The sequence below is a fragment of the Artemia sp. Qi Xiang Cuo genome, chromosome 15, assembly GCF_049724085.1.
Source record: "Artemia sp. Qi Xiang Cuo chromosome 15, ASM4972408v1, whole genome shotgun sequence".
NCBI classification, from domain to species: domain Eukaryota; kingdom Metazoa; phylum Arthropoda; class Branchiopoda; order Anostraca; family Artemiidae; genus Artemia; species Artemia sp. Qi Xiang Cuo.
The window spans coordinates 31,868,184-31,896,100 of NC_142808.1; the positions used below are offsets into that span (position 1 = coordinate 31,868,184).

Consider the following 27,917-nt stretch of genomic DNA (forward strand, 5'->3'; position numbering starts at 1 on the left):
TGATATTGAGTTTAGAAGAAGTTCTGACCTTGAATCCTTGTTTACATCAGTAGTGTCAAATAGTAGGTCAGTTTATTCTCTTGTTATTGATCTGAAAAGCCAGTTTGCATGTGATACTGTTTGTTTGTTTTCTAAGCCCCGTCCTTTTCCAACACATCTGTTCTGCGATTTGCTTGATCAGCTTTCTTGTTTGGGGTCTTTCTCTAAAAACGTATTTGTGTTTTGGAAGATTTCAATTGTAATATGTTAAATAGTGGATCAAGTGATGAATGTGACCATCTTTTTGATGTGCTTTCTTCTGCTGGTCTACTTCCTTCAATTTTTTTTCCTTCTCGTGTTGACCCTACTAGAAATTCTGCCACTTTAATAGACAATATTTTCATTTCTCATTCTTCGAATTTCATGTTTACTTCTGGTCTTGTTTTCACTGATCTTTCTGATCACTTCCCTATTTATGTTTCACTTTTTGTGCCTCAAACTGAGATTGTTGTGGATGAGCAGGGTGAGTTTTCTTTCAGAACTTCCACAGATAAAGAAATTTCTAATTTAATACATAGTCTTCAGAGTAATGATTGGTCTAGTGTTCTTGAAGCTAATGATGTTGATTGTGCAACGAGTTTATTTTTGTGTCGTATGGGAGCTCTGTTGGATAAGCATTTTCCTCTTAGAAAGAGGCCAAGGAATTCCATACCTAAATGTCCATGGATGTTTAGAGGTCTGATCAATGCTACACATATGAAGGCGTCTCTGTTTAAGGCTGCATGTAAAAGTAAGAAACAGGTTGATCTTTTGAAGCATAAACTTTATAAAAATGTGCTTACTTCTTCAGTACGTGCAGCCAAAAAGCTATACTTTTCGCGTCGAAATGATGAGTGTAAGGGGAATTTGCGAAAGGTTTGGTCTGTAGTTAATGATGCTCTTTCCCACAAGAAACTCAAACAGTCCCCCCCTTGTCACTACAGGAAAGCTGATGGATCTTTCGTGGAAAAAAATTCTTCAGCAAGCGCCTTCAATTCGTATTTCACCTCACTTCCTTCATTTCCTAATCCACCCTACAGCAGAGTAAGTAGTTTTCCCTTAGCAGAAAAGTCATTTTTCCTTTTTCCATGCAGTGATACCGAAATTTCTAACATTATTTCTCAGCTTTCAAGTAGCCGTACAGTTGATGGTTTTGGTTTGAGCTGTAATGTTCTTAAAAAAATTGGTCAGTTTGTTTCTAACCCCATCTCACACATAACTAACCTCTCTCTCTCTTCTAGTGTTTTTCCCCACTTATTTAAGGTTGCTAATGTTGTACCTTTGTTTAAAAAAGGTGATTCATCACTAATTTCAAACTATAGACCTATTTCTCTCCTTCCTGTGATTTCTAAGGCTGTTGAAAAAGTAGTGTATTGTAGACTCTCTTCATTTGTATTTAGTACTCATACGACTGCAGGTAATTCTCTCATAACTAACCATCAGTATGGCTTTCGTCCCAGTTTCTCTACCTTGCATGCACTTTCAGATGCAACAGAGTTTGTGCGTGTTAATCTTGACAAGGGCTTGTGTGTTTTGGGTCTATTTCTTGACTTTTCAAAGGCATTTGATATGGTCGTTCACTCTGTTCTTTTGTCTAAATTATCTTCATTTTGAGTGCATGGAGTCCCACTTGAATGGTTTAGGTCTTACCTCTCAGGGAGATCTCAGTATGTTTCGGTTAATGGTACTTCTTCCTCTTCCTTGCCTATTGTGAAAGGTGTCCCACAGGGCTCTGTGCTTGGACCACTTTTGTTTTTAATTTATATTAATGATCTTGTTGATGGTCTTCATCCCCTTGTGCACCCTATACTTTTTGCTGATGACAGTAACTTCTTCATTGCTGCAGTGGACCTGCCATCTGCCATTTCCCTAGCTCAAGGTCTTCTTGATAAAGTAAAACATTGGTGCTGGTCAAATGGTATGACTGTCAACAGCCAAAAAAGTGCCATTGTACACTTTAGAACCCCTTATCGTATGAGAGACGCAGGGGAACCAACCATCCTGACTTTTGGGAATGATATTATACCGCAAGCTACTATAGTGAAATTTCTTGGTGTGTATCTTGACTGTTTTCTTTCTTTTAAACCCCATATAACTCATACCCGTTCCCTTGTCCTCCGCCAATCTGCAATGTTATACAGGGTTAACTCATTTCTTCCCCCTGATGTTATGCTTTCTCTTTATTATGCTTTTATTTTTCCTTACCTTTCTTATTGCTGTTCTGTCTGGGGTAGTACTAATAAATCTCTTCTCTGCTCACTTCAAAGAGCCCAAAATAGGGCAGTGAAGGCTACTTTTCTTCTTCCTCGTTTTTACCCTTCCTCTGATCTTTATAATGATACTGGAATAGCTCCGCTGGATCGTATTGTGGGTAAAAGTTACCTTTATTTAGCACATTCTGCTTTTCTAGGTAGACTCCCACCATCTCTGCAGCAGTTTTTCTTTCTGTCAGGCTCAGGTAGGTACTCTTCTTTTTGACGTAGCTCTTATCGCAGGTTCATTTTACCTAAGCGATCATCGACAGCAGGTCAGAGGTCTCCTGTTTATCAATCTATTTTACTATGGAGCTCCATCCCTCCTGATGTCCCTCTATCTCTTTCTGCAAAGGCACTTTCTCGCTGGGTATTTCCAGTATAGTATTTTCCCCCTTTTTTCTTCATTTTTTGCATTCTATCCACATTTATGTCTTTTTTTTTTTCATTCAATATATTTAAAATAATTCTCCTATTTTCTCCTATTATTTCTCCTATTTTCATAAATGTCTCTTATCTAAATTTTTTTTTTTTTTTTTTTTTAGTGTGTTTTTTGTTTTGTTGGCCCTGTACAAGCTTAGCTTCTTGGGCGTGTTTAAATTTTTAAGTTTGTAATTGTATTGTTTTTTTTTAGTATTAATAAATTGATTGATTGATTGATTGATTGATTGATTGATCTGAAATTGTTCCAGAACTGGAAGTTTTTGGACTCACCCTGACATCTGAATTATCGAAGTCCAATTATACTTAAGTTTTAAATCCCAGTCTAAGACAAGGACGTACACAGGGGGGGGGGGGGGACCTCAGAACCAGCCCCTCCCCCTGATTCTGTCGAATTCTCGGACACTACTTATTCAAATTACCCCCCCCCCCCACCCTTTTTTTATTATTGGATCCCAAAAAGAGAATCCTGGGCACGTGCCTGATCCCAGGTATAAGTGTATACAGAGAGTTCCAAAGACAATTCCACGATCCTCTTCCCGAGGAAGACCTAATTTTTGCACATAGTGCACATTTTAGGGTTTCTGACCTCGCTAAAAATCCTTTAACACTACCCCACCCCTACCCACCAAGGATCTGTCTGTTGTTTTGTTACTGGTGTTTCAGACAATTGTATAACAGATCGAAGTATTACGCACATGCCTGATTTAATCTTTGAATTCAGAGTAAAATAATACACAAGAAAAACTTTCTAATCAATAAAAATAATGCTAAAGCCCAAAAACTAAGCTTTTCAAAATTAAGAAAAAGGTTAGATAATTATTACTAAAAAACTGAACAATAAAGAAGCTTTAGATTATTTTTCTGTTCAACGGAGAAAAAACGCGTTAGAAACATATTGATACACTCCTGTGCCAAAATTAATGCTTATTAGCGTACTATAAGGAAAGATACTTACAGGCACGATCTGACAAGATTGGAAAAAGAATCGAATACTTACATGGATGTTTCTCTGCTTTGGAGGCAAAGGTACCGGCATATCTTCAAGTTTTGTCGGCGTTAATCCATCTTCTGAAAACAAAAAGTAACTAATAAGACAAATAAGATTAAAAAAAAAAAAAATATTATTTTCATAGACTAATTCTCGATTACATTTGCGTTTACTTAGATTACAATTACATAGCGTTTATTACGAAAACGAGGTTTTATTGTATGAGTAAAGCTAGGTTCGGTTTTAAAAAGCTACCATAAATGTGAATGAGTTCATTTTTTGCGTTTTGTTTTCGGTAAACTTAGCAGTATTTACAGTTCCCACGACAAGTTTTAAGCCACTTTTTGATTTTATACATGAGTGTTGATCGGAGTTAAATGTTCACCTTGACCCTAATACTTTGAGTCATCCTAGCCGAGTGGTTGGCGCGCTGGATTTGGAATCCTTTGTCCGAAGAGCAGGGGTTCGATTCCTGATGTAGCCGGTTATTTGGTTTGGGACGGGGATCATTGGTGTGACTATGTAAGGTCAGCCAGAGTCAACCCAGCTCTAGATGGGTAACTGGAGAAATCTGGGGAAGGTAAGTAGGAAGGGTATGCAAAAACACAGGATGGCTTGCCCCTAACCCCCCATTGTACTTCTTGGCTGAAGGGCCCTGAAATGGAGATCAGCACCGCCAGTTTGGACTTTAAGGGTCTAGTGCCGTATCCTTTTTTCCTCTTTTACTTTGGCCTTAATTGTCCGTAGAGCCATACTTTTTTGTTTTTCTGATCTTGCAAGAGAAAAGTCTTCAATAATCCAAATCAGTCATCTACAATACAGACAAAAACACACCGCTCGAAAGAGTTAGACATTAAAAATTGTATCGATGTATTTTAATGATTGCCTTAAAAGTAAAATGATGAGTCAGGTTTATTCAAGAGGTTTTTAAAATATAACCGGGTTAATATTTTAAATAAAGATGAAAATAAATAAGAATAAAACAATTTGAACTGTCATGTTAAAAGTTATGTCATATACAAAGAATTTTGGTTAAACTAGTGATAAATAAGATGATCTGTGTTCGAAAGTGGAGAAAACCAACTTGAGTTTTGAAATGTGGACACCATTTATCCGGGTACAAGGTAAAAAATTGGTTATTTTTTCGTAAATTTGAAGCAAAAGTCTTTTTATTATTTTTATTCTACTCTTTTTAGTTATACAAACTTTTAGTCAAACATGAAGACAGAAAAATATCTTGATATTTCATCCTGACGCAGGTCTAACTATTCATACTCTATAAAATATCCCGTTTGCCTAAATATATGCTAAAACCACGCTTACCTCTCTGACAAGCAATCAATAAACATACCTACCTGGCATGAAGATCGTCGTGCCTGTATTTGGGTTTCGATTTTCTTATAAGTTGTACTTGAAGTTACGATATTTGAAGATTTTATCCTATTTAAAAAAATCGTTTAAAATTAGGCTTTTTGTAGGAACAGTTTATTTTTTCTTTCTTGGTAGGAAAAGTTTCTAGCACTATTAGAATACGCACGTCCTATTTGGCATTTTGCTCAGACAAAAGAAGAGAGTGGCAAAATTGAAAGGGTTCAAAAGAGGTCACTACAAATGTTCCCCGTTGTCTCACTCCTTTTAACGAAAAGCATTTGAACTTGACCCCCTATTTGTCCGTCGCGCGAAACTGTGCCTGAAATTCGGCTTAACCCTCCTCCTCTATTTCAACTACAAGAACTTCTTCCCGCCTCCCTTTGTCCCTTTTGGATCCGACTCCCCAGAGAACCGCCTGCGAAAGTTCCAAGACTGACGCCGGTTTACTCCTGGTCACAGCTTTATTCCCCAAGCTTTGTGCTCGTAATTTTTGTGCCTGGACACAATTTCTTGAGGTGACGTGTTTTAATTATTATAAGTTTTTTGTTTTATAACTAATTGATTGACTAAAAGGTATCATATTTGGGCCTTGCCTATGAGAGTGTATCCTGTAAACAATAAATGATTTAATTCGATTCTTTTTTTTATAATTTAAATAAGAGCAACTTTGTATAATCACCTACAGCAGGACATGATAGGTTCATTTTGGGATATAGTGCACCACTTCTTGAAAGTTAATTCGTTTTAGCCATTTTCACCTCACCAGTCTTTACAACACTGTTGCACCCATCATGAATATTCTGCCTTTCTAGAAGATATTCACTAACACTGATGAAGTCGAAATCTGCTCCATCTATTTCATTTTGACGAATACACCAGTATGGACACGTAACACAAGACTAATAAATCTAGCACAGCAGTTCCAGGAATCAGTTTCAAAATTTGGAAAAACAAAAAGAAAACAGCCCATCACCCGTGGTTTTGTGTTTTTTTTAATTTATAACTGAGTTATAAGTTCTTTTTTTCGCATTAAGCTATTTTTGCATATTGATGTGAGCGTTCGAATTTTGCATTTATCTTTTTTTCCGACCAAATAAAAGTTCAATAGGGATAAATAATTTATTAGACAATGAAAACAACTACAACATCTCTGGATATTTCAGTCACATATACAGTGACCGTCTTCAGCAGATAAATTAAAACGCAGTGTGGTCTTTTTTTAATCTATTGCTCAGACCTTTCATGTTTTTGTAGAAGTGTTTTCAAATAAATTAAATTAATCATGTCTGGTGGTATTTGAGCATGAGAAGTGGTGAACCATTTTTAGTCCCAATCATAGTTGGGTATTCCCCAATTCCTATGAATTACACACGCTTCTGTTAAGCGACCAGTGAACGGAGACCTTTTACTATACATCTTAGGAATACAATTTCTTCATTTAGGGAAAAGTTTTAGATATACAATTGGCTTTGGGCGCGATGGTCCTATATAAACTAGTAGAAAGAAAATGTTCGAATTTCCCACAGTGTTTCTAACATTTGAATTTCTAACTTTAGCTCCTATTCTTTCGTGTTTAAATTTGGATATTTTGAGAGTAAGTAAAATGATACTTATTGCCAAATTTCAACTTTTCTAGTACTATTTTTCTTATAGTTCACAATACATTTTTAATGATGGAGGCCTTTATAATTTGTTAAGAAAAGGGTGTCTCTTTTCAAAAGAATTTAAATAGAGAAAAAAAAGTGCAATATCAGGTATTCCATAGCAAGGGCATTACATCTTAATCAAAGCTTAAAAAAGAACATAAACAAATAATACATATTATAGAAAGCTCATGGACCAACTATCGAATAAACACAAATTCCTAAAAGACAAAATGTTCCTTACCATGCTTGGATAGCAGTCTTTTAATGGCATTTTCTCTTTTAAAAGATTGCTTCTTAAATAGATTAGAAGGGGAGAGACGCTTGGCAGCTGCAAAAGAAAGCAGGACGTAAACAACAAGCAACAAATCAAGCCAACATAATTTCTTTTCAATAGGATTTTGAAATACAAGAGACAAAAATGCGAGGTTTAAGCTATTGTATATAACCCATTTATTTGACAAACATATAGATAATAAAAGCTATATGGCTTATTCTATTTATTCTATAAGATAGGGTCACGGTAACAGAGTAAGTCTAGAACAGGTAAATTCAGTTGAGTGATTCAAGTTTATAAATTTAGTTGCAATCTCGATTCAATTTGGCAAGTCCACCCATGATGATAATATGGGTGCATAGCAAAGATGCAATAGCACACAAAGCAGCCTGACTGCGTAATTTATTTATAAGCAGTCAACCCTGCATTCACAACCATGTTGATCAAACTCGGTTAAACATAGCTATTTGGTTTTGAATAGATTCATTACAAAAAAAAGTGGCATTAATTAGAACGAATTTTATTACAAATTGTATATCTTCTGGTTGGATCGCATTACGAACTTATACATTAGATTTTATTTATGGGCATCTCAAGTTTTTGACGATTTTTCAGTATGAAAGTGACAGATGGCGTTGAGTTCGTGGCAATAAATCCTCGTATATGATTCCATTCTTCTTTTTTTTCTGAGAAACATTTTTTTTGTCGCTTTTTTGAAAATTTCTCTTCCTCGCCAGGTGTTCCATGGCGTGTTTGAAATTTAGCATTTGTAGGGATACAAATAAAGATTAGAATCAATCTTTGGAAAACCAGCTGTTCTCCTTCGTTTATACTTCAGTACCTCTGTAAAATTTGAGTGCTTTTGCCTCCGCCCCCAGATTTTGAAAATATCTTTTTCTAGTATTTTCTTTGAAAAATATCTTTTTATATTTTCATGAAGAAATTGAAAAACAAATCCTCCCCCCTTATTTCCATGAAATGACGCCAGAAAAATTTTCCAACATATAATGTGCAAATCAAATAGATCAGTTTACTTAGAAACTATCATATACATACCAGCTCCATAAATAAAATGAGAACTAACAAGAGATCACCATAACAAACCAACAACAATTCCAAACAACTCCAAATAGTGAAGAAATCTAAAATCTTACTAGGACTTGGATGAGCTGAACTAGAAAGAGTCAATCCAGCTATGCCTGTCTTTCTAAACGGCTCTAAAAGAAAACATACAGGTCTAACTTTGCAAAATTGGTAATATCGATAGTCCAAAGCTAATCACATGATCATAATTGCAGCAGTAGCTGCAACCTAGTACAGAACTAACTACGGCCCATAGTAACCAAAAATTAAAAAACGCGTTAAAAAAACTGGCTGGTGAGGAAAAATTGCTATTTGTAGCTGATTCAGTAACGATAACTATTATCTCGATTAGTTTTAATAGTAATATGTTATCTCGAATGTTATACAAATGGTAATAGGTGTCTCCAAAGAAACAACAACCTACCCAGAAACAATGTTTCTGATCGCCGGAGGGAGATTTTTTCTTTTATAATTGAAGGCAAGTGAGCATTGCATACAGTTTAAGATACTTACTGCATTTGAGCATAATCAGCAGGTTCCAGTAGAAGATGACAGATTCTATACGTAGTTTGGTTAGTGTAGATTTTTTTGTCGTTTGACAGGAGGATCAAGTTGAATATTTAAAGAAGTTTTTTTAATTGGGGAGGGGGTGTAAAGGGAATTAAAATTTTGTGTTTGGGGGAGGAGGGCAGCTATTTTTTGTCGATCTTTACAAAAGAGTATGCGCTATGGTTTTCTTTTGATTTTACATCTGTCGCCCGACAGGCTCTTTAGCCCGTAGTAGTGTAAAGAACATTCTAGCCTTAAACAATTAGTTACGCAACATTGCAGAAAATTAAATTTACCAAGAAGTGAAATGAATTTTTTTGATCCAGTTACTTTTCGTTGTTTAATTTATTACTGATGCAAGAACAAGACATTGTTTCTAAATTCAGATCTATCAGCTATATAAAAATCCAGACTAAATCTACCATTTTCGATGTTTTCTGAGAAAAGAATAAAAAAATAAACATTATGATCATTCAAAATTAGCATGAATCATGAACAATATTACAGTTAACTTGGGTAAGTCTTTATTTAAACTGCAGAAAAACAAATTTTCGTCTTTTGTTCCTCGAAAGAGCTGTTTAAAAATTAGAATTAGTTCTACATATATGTTTTAAGTCTTAAACATATACTGCTTAAACATTATATGAAACATATATGCTTAAACAACTAAACATATATGCCACAAGCAGTTTTCATAAGGAAATAAACTTTGTAATAATATAAAAGTTAATCTTAGAAATAACGGGAAAATTTATTAAGCATAGTATAATTAAATGGAAAAAAATAATCATAGGTATTTTAGTAGTAATTTCTTACTTAACTTTGCCACTTGAAATGTTACTTATCAATGTTAGACACTAAATTCTTCGTATGTATTAAACAAACAAGTTTATTTTTTAACTGAAAGTAAGGAGGAGCATTAAAACTTAAAACAAACAGAAATTATTCCGTATATGAGGTGGGCTGCCACTTCCTCAGCTCTCGCTCTTTACGCTAGTCTTAAAGTTCTTAAAAATATTTCCCATTCAAATTCAGCAGCCCTTGTGTTTGAACAGTCTTTCTTAAAGAATCTTGACAAAAAGTCAAACCTTAATGTGAAGAGGGAAGATTGAGGAAGGGACAGCCCACCCTCATATACAAATAATTTATGCTCGTTTCAAGTTTTAATGTTGCTCCTTACTTTTACTTGAAAAAAACTTGTTTTTTATATTTAATTTCTGACCATTTTCAAATCATGCCAAGAATGGAAGAAAGATGTTGTCTTAATTGCGCCTCTTGTGGGTCCGGACTCGTTCCGACTGTCGAGGAAGGCAAGGAAAGGGGTTGTGTTATGTAGCTTTCGGATCCAATTAACAACTTGCTTAAATTCCTGTACAGGTTCCTACTTCTTATTTTTCAAAAATGTTCCCGAAACAGTGCACAGAAGATACCGGTTCAAAGACACAGATGTACACACGTTCTCGTAATTATAGATATATATAGGACACTATGCTTAAAATTATTAAGTTCTCATCACAGCAGAAATATCTAGATATATTTACATATCTAGAGATATCTAGATATATCTATTGTGGTCCACAAGCAGAAAATGACTACTATGCACTGAATAGTTTACAATTGACATGAATTATAATTCAATACAGCACAACAGTCCAGTATTACACACACACACACAAAAAACGATTATCACAGGCAGCGCAATAGCGCTGCCTAAGTAAAGAACGATGTTGGCACAATGTATTATTTATTTAGTTTTTCTCCATACTCGGGCACTTCAAATCGAAGGAGTTGTCGTAGAAACTTCGAAAAGGGCTCATCCCAAACACATCCAATCAAGGGTTTTAAGTTATGCCCTGAGGGCATATAAGAACGATGTTGGCACAATGTATTATTTATTATTTTTTTTCCTTTAAACCATGGTAGTTCGTATCAGAGAAGTTGTCGTAGAAACTTCAAAAAGGGCTCATTCAATTGGATATTGGAATGGCTTATGCCCTTTTTTACAAACTGTCGACAGGGATTAGAAGACGATAAACACCCTTCCCATGTCCACCATTTCCCGAAACACATCCAACCAAAATTTTGAGGTAGCCATTTTGTTCAGCGTAGTTGATTTCCATATAGAAATTATGTTTTTGAGGAGGACACTCCCCCACAGTCTTCAGGGCAAGGGTTGCAAGTTATGCCCTGAGGGCATATAAGGTTCTTATAGTGAGATGAGATATTTATTTCAAAAAAATCGCTATCACAAGCCCACAAAGGGCTGAATTCGGACTTTGGAGTCGACAATATAAATGGTTACACTAAAAATTCAAAGAACAACAACGAAATAGAGAAAACGATAATGAACATCATTTAAAAGTCAATAATTAAAACTGTAAAAAGTCAATTGAAAAATTAAAAAAACAAAAATTGGTCAAACTAAACTTAGAGTAAGACATAAATTAATTAAAAACTTGTAGAAACTGTTCAAACTAAACTGAAAGCGAGACCTAAATGCATTTAATTTTAAAGGGATATTAAGAAAATGTCAAAAGTTCAACTGCAATAAATCATTAAGAGTTAAAAACAATAAAAACTATTCCAGAAAGGGGGGGAGGAAGCAAATGAGTGCAAGACCCTGGGCAGTATTATCAACTAATAAAGAAAAAAGAGGGAAAAAAAGAAACTATTAAGACATTTTATTCATTTTTTCTCTAATGAAGGGGATAAAAGTTCTTTCATATCTGGAAGTACCGCAGTGAATGGAGAATAAAGCAGGGATGGGCTCAGAAACCGATCGAGGTGGCCCTAATCTGGATGGAGAGTGACGTTTGGGGAAAATACTTGCCGTCCGAGGGTTTGTTATGGCATTTTTTGCAAAACGGAGGGACATCGAAACCCTCTTTTGCTCCAGGGTTTTCAGACTAGCTTATTTAGAAGCAGAGAGTATGGCACCTTGCCTTCTTTGAAAATTATTCACAAGGCCCTTTTTTGAATTGATTCGATTTTTTCCAATTCTCCGCGAGAGATACCAGGGTGCCAAACTGGACAAGTATATTCTAGATGCGGGCGGACAAAAGACGTGTAAATTCTTAAGGAGTGGGAAGGGCGGACGCTGAAATTATTTAGGAGCTTAAGGAGGGCGATAGACACATTAGCTCTATGGATGATGTCTTTAACGTGGATATCCCACTTTAAATTTGAAGAAATTGTGACGCCAAGTAGTTTAAAAGAGGACACAGAAATTTCAGGAGGGATAGGATTAAGAAAATAGGGCGAGGATTTGAGGAAACAAATGGGCATTATCATGGACTTAGAGGGGTTTACTGTCATGTCTAAGTCTAAGGCCTCGTCTCCAATTTCATTGAGGATAAACATAGGGTGACTTATTAAATTTCTGAAGCAAGTTTCAACAACCGTTTGGTCATCAGTAAATTCCCATCGGTCAGGAAATTCCTTTGCGAGGCTGTTGATCATTACTGAAAAAAGGAGGGGACCTAGGAGAGTACCTTGGGGTATGCCGTTGTGGACAGGGAGAGGATTTGAATAATGGTTTTGGTATTTGACAACTTGCGATCTATTTGTTAAGATGAAGGCAACTAATTTCACCAGTAAGGGATCAATATTGAACTCGTAGACAAGTTTCTCAATTAAAATATTGTGGTTAAAAAGGTCGAATGCTTTCTGAAGGTCGATGGAAATTAAATTTAGCCAGGAATTAGGCTTTTCAAGGATTTTCCCGATGTGATCAATAAGAGAAACGAGGTAATGGGAAGTAGAGGTGGATTTTAGGTTCCCAAATTGTTTCAAGTCAGTAAGAGGTAGGATTTTTTCCTTTGGCCAATCTGCAAGTAATCCTTCATAAAGTTTCGAGAAAATAGAAGTAAGAGTAATAGGTCGGACGCCTTCAAAACCAGGCTTTCCGTTTTTCTTTTTCAAAGGGGTTATGAAACCCTGTTTCCAAATTGTAGGAATTTGCCCAGACTCGGTAATATTGTTAAACAGGAAAGAGAAGGGCTTAGACAAGAAATCACCGAAGGCAGTAATAAGAGGAAAGGGGATATCCAAAGGACAAATACTTGTCTTTCTTAGTTTTTGAATTCTTATTTCTATCTCAGACGGGGAAACAGTGTGTAAAGAAGGGGAAAGGGCTATTGATGGTAATTGGTCAGACAGTGGTAGAAGACTCTGGACAATGGAAGCGAGGAATTTATTGAGATTATTGGCAATAATATCAGGGGACTCGGGTAGATTGAAGTTAAGCTGTTCAAGCCTCCTGCCACACTTTTTAACCTCGGAATACCAGTTTTTTGGTTTATTAGTGAACAATACTTCGACCTTATTTTTGTAGTACGATCGTGCCAATTTGCGAATTTCTCTTTTAATTGATTTTCTTAGTTTATTGGCTTCATCTGGTTTACCATTTTTGAAAAGCTTCAATTTGGTTCTAATTAGTGTTTTTATAGTTAGGTTAATAAAGGGTTTGTCACTGGAGCAATTTTTAAATTTTTTTTCCGGGAAGCAAATTTGATATTTGTCAATTAGTTTTTTGTGGAACAAAGCCTTTTTCTCATACATATTTTATAAACTCTTAACATCCGACCAATCTTCAGCATTCAGCCACATACCAAAAGTAAGAAGACCAGAATTTTGAAGAGGGCGATAACTGCCATAAATTATTGAGAAAAAATGCTTAAAATTGGAGGAGGGGGATAAAAGAATCGAAAGATGATAACTCCCACCTAATGGAGGCAAAGGTGAGGGAGGGTTGTAAAAATTATGCATATTAGTTAAAATAACATCAAGAGAGGTATTTCCCCGAGTCGTTGGGTTTTTTAAAATCTGGTTAACTTTAAGTGAGGTGCAAAAAGAATCCATTTTGTCGTAGAAACTTCATCCATTTTGTCGTAGAATCCATTTTGTCGTAGAAACTTTTGGCGTTGTCGTAGAAACTTCGTAAAAGGCTCATTCGATTGGAAATTCAAAGGGATAGTACCCTTTTTAATAGTCGAAAGTGATTGGAGGGCAACTAGCCCCCCCCCCACGCCCATCATTCCCCAAACACATCCAATCAAAATTTCGAGATAACCATTTTGTTCAGCGTAGTTGATTTCCAGATAGAAAATATGTTTTTGAGGAGGACAATCCCCCACAACCTTCGGGGCAAGGGTTTTAAGTTATGCCCTGAGGGCATACAAAAACGATGTTGGCAAAATGTATTATTTATTATTTTTTTTTTTCCTTTAGAGTAGGGCACTTCGTATCGAAGAAGTTATCGTAGAAACTTCGAAAAGGGCTCATTCAATTAGAAATTGGAGTTGCTTGTGCCCTTTTTAGTAGTCAAAAGTGAAAGCAAGGCAGCTAGCACCCCTTGCACGCTCACCGTTTCCCAAACACACATCCAATTTATAGTTTGGAACAGTCATTTTCTTCAACGTTGTTAATATTCAAATAGATATTTTGCTTTTGAGGAGGACACACCCCCACAGCCTTTAGGGCAAGCGTTGTAAATTATGCCCTGGGGGTATAATAAAAGACAGTGTCGTAGAATTTTCAAAAAAGGCTCATTTGATTGGAAATTCCAAGTGCTAGTACTCTTTTTAACAGTCTAAAGGTATGGGAGGGCATCTAACCCCCCTCCCACACCCGCCTTTTCCCCAAACACATACAATCAAAATTTTTAGATACCCATTTCGTTTCACGCAGTTTAAAGTTCAGGAACTTATACCTTTGAGCAGGACACTCCCCCAGTCTTCAGGGCGATGGTTGCTATGCCCTAGGGGCATATAAGTTTTTATTGAAATCTTTGTCGTAGAAACTTGAAAAAGAGCTTTCGATTGGAAATTCAAAGGGCTAGTGCCCTTTTTAATAGTCAAAAGTGATTTGAGGGCAACTAACCCCCTCTCACGCCCATTTTTCCCCAAACACATCTAATCAAAATTTTTAGACAGCCATTTTATTCAACGAAGTTAAAAGTTTTAGAAAATAGGTCTTTAAGGATGACAACCCCTCCCCCCAACAGCCCTCAGGGTAAGGGTTGTAAGTTATGCCCTGGGGGCATGTAAGGTTTTTATAGAAAGTGATGTTGTAGAAACTTCAAAGAGGGCTCATTCGATTGGAAATTGAAAGGGCTAGTGTCCTTTTAATAGTCGAAAGTGATTGAATGGCAATTAATCCCCCTCTCACGCCCACCATTTCCTCAAACACATCCAATCAAAATTTTGAGATATCCATTTTGTTCAACGTAGTCGAAAGTTCTGGAAATTAGGTATTTTAGGATGATAACCCCCTCAGAGCCCTAAGTACAGGGGTTGGCCCTCAGTGCAAGGATTGTACTTAAGTACTAAAGTACTGGGGGCATATAAGGTTTATATAGAAAGTTGTTGTAGAAATTTCAAAGAGGCCTCATTTGTTTGGAAATTGAAATTACCCTTTTTAATCGTCGAAAGTGACTGGGGAGTAATTGACCCCCCTCTCACGCCCACCATTTACCAAAACACATACAAATGAAAAAAATACAAATGATTGTGCATTGCCAGTTTAATATACATATACTGATATTTAGTAATCAAAATGTTAATATTATTTGATTTGTTAAAGTTCTAAAACTAAGAACATTTATATTTTTTTTTTCAGTAAAGTGCAAATTATGTTCTGGCCTTGGGAAGGCATAGGGGTTTTAAGCCCAACTTATGATAATTTCTGCTCGTTTTGAGTTTGAGTCGGTTATTTATTGTAATTTCTGTTCGTTTTGGGTTTCATTTATTAATCGATGCTGATTTGCGGTAGTTTTACGCTTGGTAGATTATTTTTGCTCATTTTTTGTTTAATGGAGTTCTTTACTTTTCCTTGAAAACCATATTTTGTGGATACAGTTTTTTTTAATTAATAATAAGTTAAAAGATGAAAGATCTGACTAGGCTTTCGCCTTAGTAATTGCTCAGAAACTCTGAATCTTAACTGAAAAAATAGTTTCGATGCTCGTCCAGATTTAATTCTTTTTGTCTATCTCGCTATTAAAATTTTAAAATGTACGTTGTTAAAGGGATTACAGTCAAATTTACATAATTAAACTGAAGTACACTTAAGGACAACCAACAAGACAAGCCACACTCAATCACAAGAACTTACTCGATTTAAAAACTTCAGGTTCATGATTACTCTCATCATCTACTCTTAAAGGAGCAAGGAGACCATAAAGTGTGTATGCTGCCAGTGGCATTACTAAAAATACCAAATTTCGATCATTCTAGTGCGTTGAATAATAATTCTATCTTAGACTTCCCAAATAAAGGAAATAGATACAACGAGTCCAAATGGTTGGGAGCGCAGAAAAAAAATACTCATTTAAGAACGTGAACACAAAACACATTAATTCCTATATTGATTAAGTATAAAGTCAGGAATCCATTATGCATTTGATATTTATTCTAGAGGGGTGATTTCTCCCATCCTTGAGATTTCAAATAAAAAGATGGATCTCCTAACTAAAAGGGGGCCACAAGCACAAATTGAGCTACGTAAATATAAGGCTACTGACAATAATAATAATAACACATTTCTACCCTCTGTACAAAGTTTAATGCACTAAGAGGAGTAGGCTACGATCAAGTAAAGAGATAAATGTCTCTTTACTTGATTTTGAAGAGATTTTGTCTCTTTACCTTCTCAATAATAATAACACATTTCTACCCTCTGTACAAAGTTTAATGCACTAAGAGGAGTAGGCTACGATCAAGTAAAGAGATAAATGTCTCTTTACTTGATTTTGAAGAGATTTTGTCTCTTTACCTTCTCAGTGAATAACGTTTGCAAGTCCACATTGGCACTCCAAGAATATATTTGCAAAACAAGAAGCAATCGAGATCGGATTAGAATAGGTGAAAAACTCCGAGGTGGGAGATAGAAGAAGACAAGTGTTGCAAAAACAAAAAACAAATATTATACAGCCTTCCCGGTGTTATCTTATAAAACTTGCTCTTTACTCGAGCTAACGGCCCACATAGTTTCCTCAGCTTTTGAGATTACAAGTATTTTGGTCACCTTATGTGCTTGAGCCAAACGGTAGAAATAAGTAATTTAGTGGAGAATGTTCAGAAACGACTATAAGACCCTACACCGACGGTCTTTAATGCTTGGTTCTAATGATGGAAGCTCACAAAATCATTCAAGGTCTGCATGCACAATTTTCAAATTCAGCATGACATGCCTTACTAGCTTATATATAGTTGCCTTTTGGAAATATAGGTTTGATTTCAAGTATTAAGATTCTTCGTATCTTCCTAACATAGTTCTTAAAAATGATAATTCGATAAAATTTTTCCAAAAGAAGTTTTTAAAAGTCACCTTAATTGTATTGGATATTCGCAAGCACACTAAAATTTCGTAAAGATGATGACACATTTCTAGCTCAAGTAATTAAGAAAAAAACAAAGTTTTTCTGAGAGAAGTAAAGAGCGAAGTTGAAACTTAAAACTAACAAAAATTATTACTTCACAGCCTATCTAACATGTATCGATAAAACTAATGCAAATAAATCAACTGGTCATATTTCCCTAAGTTTGTAACATAACAGAAAACTAGCGTTTTACTGAAAAAACAAAAGCCAAGTATAAAAAACAAGAATCTTGATTTAGGAGTCAAAAGTAAATACGTAGCCTCACAACAGCAAACTAATCTGTAACGTTTTTCATAGTCCTACAGGAGCTGTGATATCAATAACTCTCAGTATACAATTCAATTTATCTTAAAAACTTAGATTTTAGACAGAAAAAAGACAGAAAAATAGACAGAAAAATAATAAGTTTAAAGTCATTACACCGCGTATAAAAAAAAATGGATGGATTTATCTGGTAACATCTTGGTCTCTCCTAGTATAACTCGAAATGAAGAACATATCAACCATAATATGAACTCTTGAAATCCAGTTATTTCTCTTTATAAAACAGAGAATTTTAAGTTGTGATACAAATTCTATCGAAATTGTCTACAAAATAATCATGAAATGTCCTTTTCAGATCCAAAACGCCAGTCAATAATTGAACTGAGCTCATTGTACAGAAGTGATGCCAAATTAAACGAGAAAAATAAATAAAGCAACAATCTAAAAATGCTTTACTTTTATACTGTTAAAAGTGTTCTTAAAAGGTTTACTTTTACCGTGCAAAACTCCTATATTGTTTTGTGTTTTCAGTAAAGCGCTAGTTTTCTGTAATGTTACAAAAATAGGGAAATATCACCGGTTGATTTATTTGCATCAGTTTTATTGATATATTTTAGATAGGCTGTAAAGTAATAACTTTTGTTCGTTTTAAGTTTCAATTTCGTTCGCACTTTACTTCTCTCGAAAAAACTTTTTTTTTAATTAATCTATGCTAGTTTTTTCTTAAAATTTATTTTAGAAACAATCCTGCTATGACCTCTTTTATTTATACGGAATTATTTCTTTTCGTTTTAAGTTTTAATGTTGGGCCTTAGTTTCAGTTGAAAACTTTTTTTTTATATATAATCTCTAATCACCTCCAATCTAGGGGAGATAAGACACCTCAACCCTTATAAAGGAGCAGAACTAAGAGGCCGTACAAGAATTGAAGAGAAAAATAAGTTTACAGGGAAAAAAACCATTAAAACATAGTGTCGTGTCTTATTGTAAAAAAAAAATATAAAAAGAAGAAATAGATCTTTAATTCTTTGTTTTAAAAAATTAAATTTAGTAGCATTTAATAAGGAAGTAGCTCCAGGCGAGTAGCTACGACACGAAAGGTTAACTGAGCGGACAGGTTTATGTATCGACATACTTGCGGAAAATTTTGCTAGCTCTACATAAATGTGCGTTTAGGCTTAGGATTTATTTGACCTGTCCCTAAATAAAATACCACTCATTACTCAGAGATGAATGGAAATCAAACAGTTCGTGGTAACGAACTGTAAGTAAGGAGCGACCCGGCTCAATGGTAACCGAAACTCTAGAAAACGGGTTTTTGATACCAATAGATACATCAAAAGAATCAGATTTCTATGCTGATTTCAATTATATAACTTTCACCAAGTTTAGTCCTATCCGTTAGAAGCTACGTGCCTGAGAATATTTTGCTGGTTTTCAAAAAAGGGGGGGCAGACACCCTAATAATTATATAACCTTGATGACAGTTACACCATCAGATTTAGCATATCAGAGAACCCTACTTTAGTGGTTTAAAGCTCCAAAATACAAAAATGGGTAATTTTCAATTTTTTGCCATAATAAAGATCACGGTTGGGTGTTTATTTTTTTTTTTGTTTTTTTTTTTTTTTTTTTTTTTCCCAGGGTTTATTGTATCGACCCATTTGTACGAGAATATAGTGGGAGGGCTCAATTGAATAGAAATTAAAAGTTAAAGTTCTCTTTTTAAGTGACAGAAATAAATGGAGGTCACCTAGGCTCCCTCCCACGCTCATGTTTTTCTCAAAGTCATACAATCAAAATTTTGAGATAGCCATTTTGTTCAACATAGTCAAAAATATGATAAAATTGTCTTATGGAATGACTTGATCCCCCAAAGTCCCCAGGGGGAGGGCTGAAAGTTATGAGCTTTACTCAATGTTAACATATAGTATTGGTTATTGGGAAGTATCCAGCCTTTTTCAGAGTAGTTTAGGTCAGGGAGGGGGGGGCAGGCGAGGGGCGGGGGCTAACGGGAAGGAACTGTCCATGACGGACGGTGTCCGGGGGGCAGGGAAATTGCCATGAAGGGGGCGCCGGACTTGCCAGCATTATTTATTGGTTATTGGGAAGTATACAACCATTTTCAGGAAGGATTTTTTCTGGAGGGGGGGGGCTAGAGGCGGGGAGTACTCGGGAGAAAATTTCCGTGGAGGATGTTTCTGTGGGGGACTGGACATGTCTAGGAAGGGGGCGCCGGATTTCCAAGCATTATTTAAGAAACGATCAGAAGTTAAGTAAAAAAAACAAGTTTTTTCAACTGAAATGTAAGAAGGAATATTAGAACTTAAAATGAACAGAAATTATAACCTATGTGAGGGGGGTTCTCCCCCAAGTCAATACCACGCTCTGTATGCTACGGTTTTTTTTTTAGTGCTTTCAAACGAGTTATCTATTCTAATTAAACGGCTTTTGTGATTCAGGGGTTTGTGAATCAAATTTTTTTTTTAACTTTTAACGTAAAGAGAATTGGTATTGACTAAGGGGAGAACCCCTTCATATAAGTAATAACATATACGTAATAAAAAAAAACAATAAAAAAACAAGCGATACGGCTCAATAGTAATCGAAACTTTTAAAAACGAAATTTTGATGTCAATAAATGTATCAAAAGAATGTGTTTATAATGCTGATCCTAAATATATAAATTTTATTAAGTTTAGTATTACTCATCAAAGGCTACGAGCCTGAGAAAATTTACTCGATTTTTTAAAGAGGGGGAAACATCCCCTACAAGTGAAAGAATTTTAATGAAAATCACACCGTCAGATTCAGCGTATCAGAAAACCCTATTACATAGGTTTCAAGCTCATATCTGCAAAAATCTGCAACTTTGTATTTTTTGCCAGAAGAAAAGTATACGAATGTAGAAGTTAGTTACGTAAGTTAATTTGTAAAGACATCCGTTTAGCAAAAGAAAAGAAAAATTTTTATGCAAATAAAAGCTGCATTAACTAAAAAACGATCAGAAATTAAATAAAAAAAACCAGTTTTTTAAACTGAAAGTAAGGAGCGACATTAAAACTTAAAACGAACAGAAATTATTCCGTATATGAAAGGGGCTGTCCCCTCCTCAACGCCACGCTCTTTACGCTAAAGTTTGACTCTGTCTCATAACTCTATTTTTTAAAACAATAAAAAACTCTAGCGTAAAGAGCGAGGCGTTGAGGAGGGGACAGCCCCTTTCATATACGGAATAATTTCTGTTCGTTTTAAGTTTTAATGTCGCTCCTTACTTTCAGTTTAAAAAACTTGTTTTTTTTTATTTAATTTCATTAAAAGATCATTTCTTGTGTAGGTACGATATATGGTATTATAAACTAAGTTTGTTTTTATTTCAAAAATTATCGGAAGAATTACCTGAATTCTCCTGGAGAACTATTTTCATTCGTCTTTCTTCCTCTTTAGATGCACAATCTTGCGTATGGAGAGAATATTACGGTGGAATTGTCAAGTAAATAATTTGAATAAGTAAGTATAACAATAAGTAATCCTTCTTTTAATATACAACTTTGAGTGGTTCCATAACCACATGCCTACACTACTCCAACCCCTAAGTGGTAGGGGGTGAGGTCAGGGGCTTAATTTGCCATGGGGCAGAGGGGGCGACTTTCCCTTCTAGACCTCAGTTTTCCTCCAGACCCCAGTTTACCTCCCCATCGCAGCTTAAATTTAGTTTCTCCAAAAATGTTGTCAAAACTAAAATAAGCCTGCATAATTCAAGTATCTACTGAAACAGGTAAATTTTCTTTAGTACATCTTTACCCTTTTTATTACTATACAGTTCGTTTTTCAGTTTTATCTGTAATTTTCACTTGATTTCGGAAAATTGCTTGCAACGTTGATCACACCCCACGAATTTTGACAAAATTACGCCACTCATTGAGGTAAGGATTTAGTGATCTACTCAGGATGTCGTTGCCAACCATGGACTGGATGACTTCTATTCCCTTCTGAATTAAAATGCTTGACCAAATACCTTCCTGGGACATGCGTGAAAAAATGAGTGCATAACATTTACAAAAACAGTGAAATAATCTTAAAATGACCGTATAGAAGGGAGAAAACCATGATTGAAAAAAAAAACACGCAGGAGTCGAACGCAAGCGACTCTAATTCGAAGTCGAAGGCTTTATCTACAAAGCCAAACCTCTAACAATCTAATTTGATATATTAGTGCTTGTACCTTAATTACCTAGCTTATTAAGGGGGCTTGGAGAAGGAAAATATGGGAGGTGTTCTTGAAAATCTCTGGTTAAGGGTTTTGGATCTTGATTATTACGTTGATGATTCCTTTTTGCACTTCCAAACTTTTCTGCTTAAGATATGATACCAAAAGTGTCGTTTTTAGTTCTATATGACACATATGGATAGTAAAGCGGTTTAAATTCACTAGATATGAAAAATAGCTTTCAAATGAGCCATTAAACGCCACTCTAAAAAGTCCTAGTAGCCCAATAGACCCAGTTTTTCCACTTGAGACACGGCGCCAAAATTGCCGTTTTTAGTGCCATTTGGAACTTGCTGGTGATGGAATTTATAGGAAGGACGTAGAAAGGGGCGCAATTTGTTATGGGCAGGAGGGGGCACCTTCCTCCTCCAAATCTAAATTCCCCCTAACCTCATTTTCCCCACAGCAGAAATTTAGTTTCTACAAAAAATCTTGTCAAAACTAAGATAAGCCTGCATAATTCAAGTATTCAGAGAAACAGGTCAGTTTTCTATAGAATATCTTTGCCTCTTTGGTACTATATGGTTTATTTTTAATTTTCAGGGTGATTTTCCCTTGATTAGAGAAAATGTGTTACCAACTCGGCCCCCCCCCTCCAGGAATCTGATGAAATTACGCCACTGGACGTCGATATGAGTAATTTCTTTTATCTGAGCTATTAAAAATCTGCGGTACCAATATGTCCAACAGCAATATGCTCATACCGATACGCGTGATATAAATACGGCCGATAGCGATACAGCATGCAACCGTTTCCCCAGGGACTATGGAAGGTCATATCATCACCGAAACCAAAGATTGTTGACCATTGAACTATGTTGAACAAAATGGCTCCCTCAAAATTGTGATTGGATAACTTTGGGGGAGGGGGTCTTTTGGGATCTTTTTGGTCACTTAAAGAGGGCACTAGCAAATTTAATTTCCATTCGAATGAGCTATTACACACCTCTCTATGATGTTCTGGTCGACCCTTAGCCCTGCCAGAAACGATTTTCCTTGTACTCATGCAAAAGTGATTTTCCTTGTTGTTCAAGGAGGGGGACTGTAATTTCCCTTATCACGGTTTTCAACCATGTTTATTCCAATGGTACAACTTTCATTTTGATCTGACGCCCTTTTCGATGGGTTTCAGGCTTTTTTGTGAAATCACCATTAATTTCTTTTTGCAATAAACTTTTACTTCTAAGACAAACCGGAATAACGTTACGATTCCTGAATGAGTGTTACATGACAATTTTTTTTCACTAGGTAGTTTTTTTTCAAAACGCATTTTTTAACTTTCGGTTACTATGGGATGTGGTTTGCTCTTTACTAGGTTGCAGCTACCGCTATAACCATGATACAAAACTTGCGTCACGATTGTAAATTTCGTAGCTGCTGAGAGCCTTGCATAGCCCTTAGGATAAACGTTAGCTTCCAAAGTTGAAGGTAAACAAAATAATGTAAACAAAGGAAAGAAGTAAGATAAGATTTATTCTTCATTAGATACACATACAATATTACATGTTATTATTCCCCCAAAGGCTCATTGGCCTGTACAAAGGGGGAAGACAAATGAATTGCTTACTCAGAGATGAAAAACAAAAGAAAATTATAATGATCACTTACTCACATACGAAGGAGAAGAAAATAAAATACCGAAAAAATGAAAACTATAGAAAAAATAGAATAAATAAACTAAATTAATTAATTAGATTAAATAGACTAAAAAAAGAATTTTTAACAATTTTTTTAAAGAAAACGAATGAGTGGCACCCTCGAGCTGATTCAGGCAACTTATTCCAAACAATATGACACACCATTTGAGGATTAAAATCTGAACTTATGCAAGGAGTAAATGGAATTTGACAATGATTTGTCATATTAAGAAGATTATAATTATTTTGATCAGAGGTAAAAGATAGCGGAACACTTAAGGGCCGGGGGAGGTCACCATGAAGCTGAGCAAAAGTTAAACATGCACATGAAAGAATATATAGTGACTCAGGATCAAATAATGGCATAAGTAATGAATGATTAGTCTCCTGAATGAGGTTTCTAGCTTTATTGTAAACCTTAGAAAGTGGTTTTAACAGTGAAGGAAAAGTTGACATCCACACAATTGGACAGTAAGAAACGTAAGATTGGATCAAGCAGTGAAAAGGATTTTCAAAATTGATCCAGGAAAAGTATGTCTAAGTTTCCTTAATTGGAATCAGCGTAAAAAGCCAATTCTTGTGAAGAATCTATTGATATCAAAGTTGCGTTTTTTAGAGCTTCGGCTACTATTGAGGCGAGTCACTCCTTAAATACAGTTCATTACCATGAACAGTTTGATGATCTATTCATAAATCTTTGTTACTTTCAAAAATCAAAGGATTCTCAGACGTTAATATAGAATAGTCTCACGTTATTAACGTTGCAAGCATGTTCGGCGGAGGTTTTTTTTACTACTGCTCTAATAGTCAATGTTCTGTGTACTGTTATCAGAAATTCATCAGCCAAATGGAATAATTCATAGATCTAAAGACTGATATGTTCGTTTTTTGGGCATTCTTGTTGATGAAAACCTATCTTTCACAAATCACATTGATCTTATTAAAATGAAGATATGCAGGAGTCTCGGGAAGACAAATGCCGTGAATATTCTTTGGCCCAGATTTCCGTGATGCAGGAGGAAAGCTGAATTTTTTTTCAATCTGAAAATACGATGCCATTCTCCCTTTGTGTGAAAACCAGAGCAACACCGAGTCCAACCGAGCATCAGGGAGACCTAGCACAAAAAATGATTAGCGGTTTCTGTCCTCTTCCTACTGTAAGCATACTTCTTACTTAGCAGATAGCACTAATTGGCCTGGCGGCGCAAATTTTGTGCGAATGACGCGGAGCGCAATTTCCACTCATTCTTCAAGGCCCTTTCTGATTAAACACGATAAAAACAAAAGAAATTCCTTCTATAAGGAGGGCCATAGGTAAGGCCGCCTAACCCAAATGGCCCCTTAGCTTTTCAATCCCAGTCCGCCTCTGACTCGAAGTGAAAATCAAATAAACAATAATATGAACTCTGGAAATCCGGTTATCTCTCTATACAACAGAGAATTTCAAATTATGATTTAATTTTAAAGCGAGTCTATAGTCCTAATACAATCAAGATGGCTTTACTCCGAACTTGTCAACAAACTAATCATGACATGTCCTTTTCATAATTAAAATGAGAGAAAATCATTGGACTGAGCCATTACGCAGAAGCGGTAACAAATGAAACGAAAAAAACAATCCTAAAATGCTTTATTTTTATACTGTAAAAAGTGTCCTTAATCGGTTTGCTTTTACCGTGCAAAACTCCTATATTGTTTTGTGTTTTTAAGCTGGTCTCACAGAGGAGCATATACTGTGCTTTTATTTTATTTTTGATGCTTGTCGTATAACATACTCTGTGGCTAGTTCTTAAATATTCCCCATTATCTAAATCCTTGAGCAAAACCGGTTCCCGAACAAAGCTTAAACACTATCTTTAGTCTCCTTTAAAAACGATGAAAATATGAAATATATCGAAGAGTTTTGGACAAGACAATATGTAACTAAGTAAGAACACAAAAAATACCTATGCAAAAGTTCAAAAATCCTGTTCAAAAAAGATTAGAAATTGAAGCGATAGCAAGCGGGTTAACAAGCCTTCCATAGAACTGATAAATTTAAGCAGTATTGAATTCCATTTACATGGTAAGCTAAGCATAATAGAAGCAAAAATTTATGACATACTTAGCCTATCTTTCTCCAAATTCATATAGTTCTTCCGAGAGGAAGAGATGCTGTATGTTTTTTTTTCATTACTCTTCATTCCATTATTAATTAGGAAAGAAAACATTCCGAAAAAGAAGTTTTTCAAAAACTAAAGAGTCATATTAAACTTAAGGCCACCAGAAATAAATTCGTGTAATAATTCAAACTCAAAACGAACAAAAATTACTATTAAAGAATAAATGAAACAGAAACGAACAGAGGTAAAAATAAACGATCATACATAACACAGAGATAAGAAGTACTAATACAGATGAATAAATAAATCTTAAAACGAGTAAAAATTAAGATGAATGTTTAAGTCAAACTTACAACAAACAAAAATACTATACAGTAATACACAAAAGGAGTTCGGCTACTGCCCTTTTCCCCTTTGCTAACCGTAAAAGTCTAAAGCTTGTTGCGTTATTCGCGTTTTATTGGAAACTGTATCTTGAACACTATACTTTTGTTTTAAAAATAAATATAAAATCACAATAATAACCAAGACGACTGAAAAAAAAACTAGCGAAAACAAACTGAATATTTGATATATAGTAATTTCATTCTTGGAAGCTCAACAATTCAAATTTTATTTCATTGTCATTTCCATTTTTACTTTTTAATATTGCAAATATAAAAAAAAAATTATTGTAACATATTCCGTTTTCAGTAAAGCACCAATGGCGCAAAAACCTTTAGATTTTTTACCCTTAGGGAAGGGGAAAGAGAGCAGTAGCCAAAATTCCGTTGTGAATTACTTTGTAGTAATTTTTGTTTGTTTTGAACATTCAATTTAATTTTTACTCGTTTAAACATTAATATATTCATCTTTATTAGTACCTGTTATCTCTAAGTTTTCTATGATCGTTTATTTAATCTCTATTTTAAATCTAAGTCTATCTCTAAGTTTTCTATGATCGCTTATTTTAATTTCTGGCTATTTTGAGTCTGAATTATTGTAGAAATTTATTTCTGCTGATCTTAAGTTTAATATGGTTCTTTACTCTTTCTTAAAAAAAAAAATTTTAATTAATTTCTGATCGTTTTTTGATTGACAAAGTTTTGGTTCTGGTTAATATAATGAATAAATATTTTTCCAGTTTTTCATGTCTCAGGAGTAAGAATTAAAACATCAACTCCTTATTTAATAATTCTAATCAGTGGCTTTTGATTTACTTCAGATTCCCCTCAACCCCTGAAAGTTTCAACTAAATGTCATTAGTCGCTCCTAGGATATTTCAGATACGCCGTTCTGACAACCGAGATGCACACAGTTTCTTTAGACTGAATATTTCGACCCTTAGCCACTCCTATTGCAGATATTCTCTGTTAATAACCTGGATAAACATAGTGTCTTTTGATTTAGTTTAAAATTCCCTCAGCACTCCCTGTGGGTTCCAGCACTGTTCAACATGCCCTTAAAGCTTCAACTTAATCTCCTTGGCCATTTCCAAGGTTTTACTGATACGCCCTTTCGACAATCAGCATCCACATAATCTGTTTTGATTTTGTTCAACATCGCCTAATATTCTATGAAAGTAGAAACAAGTTAATACGGGCGAGTGAACTCACAGCCCTTGCCTAGTCCAAAGGCCAAATAACTATGGTTTTGGGGTTGACACCCCCTCAACTGCAAAAAACGATAAGGTTGAAAGCCCCCCCCCCCAACGTAATAAAAGACAATAAAAACTTTACATGTTAACAATTATAACTAAAAATTACACCTTTCTAGCACTAGAACTTTCCATTTTCAATCGATTGAGTTTCCAAAGTGTACATGACCACTCGTTCCATAAAAACTGAATATGGTAACAATGAGCATCTAGCATAACTTATAGCCATTTGTGATCCATTGGGGGGGAAAGGTGTAAAGGGAAGGGGTCTGGTTACTCTTCGATCACGTTTTACACTTAAAGGGGAGCTAGAACTTCCGATTTCAAATCAAATGAGCCTCCTTCAAAGTTTATGCTACCACCCTTCCATAAGAACCTTATATATTAACAATGGGCTCATTGTATAACTTACAGCACTTGCCCCCGGGCTCTGGGGGTTTGTGCCAACCCTGGATATATTGTTGTATGATCTTTGGACTCTTTTGAACAAAACAGCTATTACAAAATTTTGATGGGCTACATTTGGGGAAAAGAGGGCGTGGGGGTGGCTAGTTGCCCTCCTATCACTTTGACTCTTAAAAAGGGCACTAGAACTTCCGTTTTCCAATCGAATGAGCACTGGCATGCAAAAAGTGCGATAGCATAGCAGCCATACTACTTGGTAGTTTTTATGGCCTAGTGAAATTTGTTGGTAGGTTTTGCCAGACGATGCGAGTGCTTCCACTATCCCTGAATTTGTTTGCAGCTTTTGGAATTTTGTCGGGTTCTGCTACTGGCCACTTTGGAACTTTTTGCAAACCTGAATGAACCCTGTAAAGTTCATACGCCCCCCCCTTCCATATGAAGTGTCTCTGGGAAAAAATAAATAGCAAATGATAATACAACACTGAATCCTTATGGCTCTTACTATAGGCAATGATAGGGTTGCCTCTGCTTTTATATGACATGGCATGAAAACAGATTATTCAAATACAACTATGGATTCAAAATAATGTTTAGAGTA

General features: G+C 35.3%; 1 protein-coding gene across 8 annotated transcripts in view; it reads right to left on the reverse strand.

Annotated features, from left to right (window-relative positions):
* LOC148943554 (serine/threonine-protein kinase PAK 3-like) overlaps nucleotides 1-27,917 on the reverse strand; it is a 90,220-nt gene that overhangs the window by 27,821 nt on the left and 34,482 nt on the right. The window contains exons 3-6 of one of the 8 annotated variants that reach the window (XM_089101839.1): nucleotides 15,739-15,831; nucleotides 8,148-8,210; nucleotides 6,961-7,047; nucleotides 3,712-3,782 (exon numbers count right to left, since the gene is read on the reverse strand). In XM_089101839.1, coding sequence (XP_088957965.1) covers nucleotides 3,712-3,782; nucleotides 6,961-7,047; nucleotides 8,148-8,210; nucleotides 15,739-15,831 — 314 coding nt within the window. The remainder of the gene's footprint in view (nucleotides 1-3,711; nucleotides 3,783-6,960; nucleotides 7,048-8,147; nucleotides 8,211-15,738; nucleotides 15,832-27,917) is intronic. The other 7 variants (XM_089101842.1, XM_089101840.1, XM_089101841.1 and 4 more) reach the window with 7 other exon arrangements.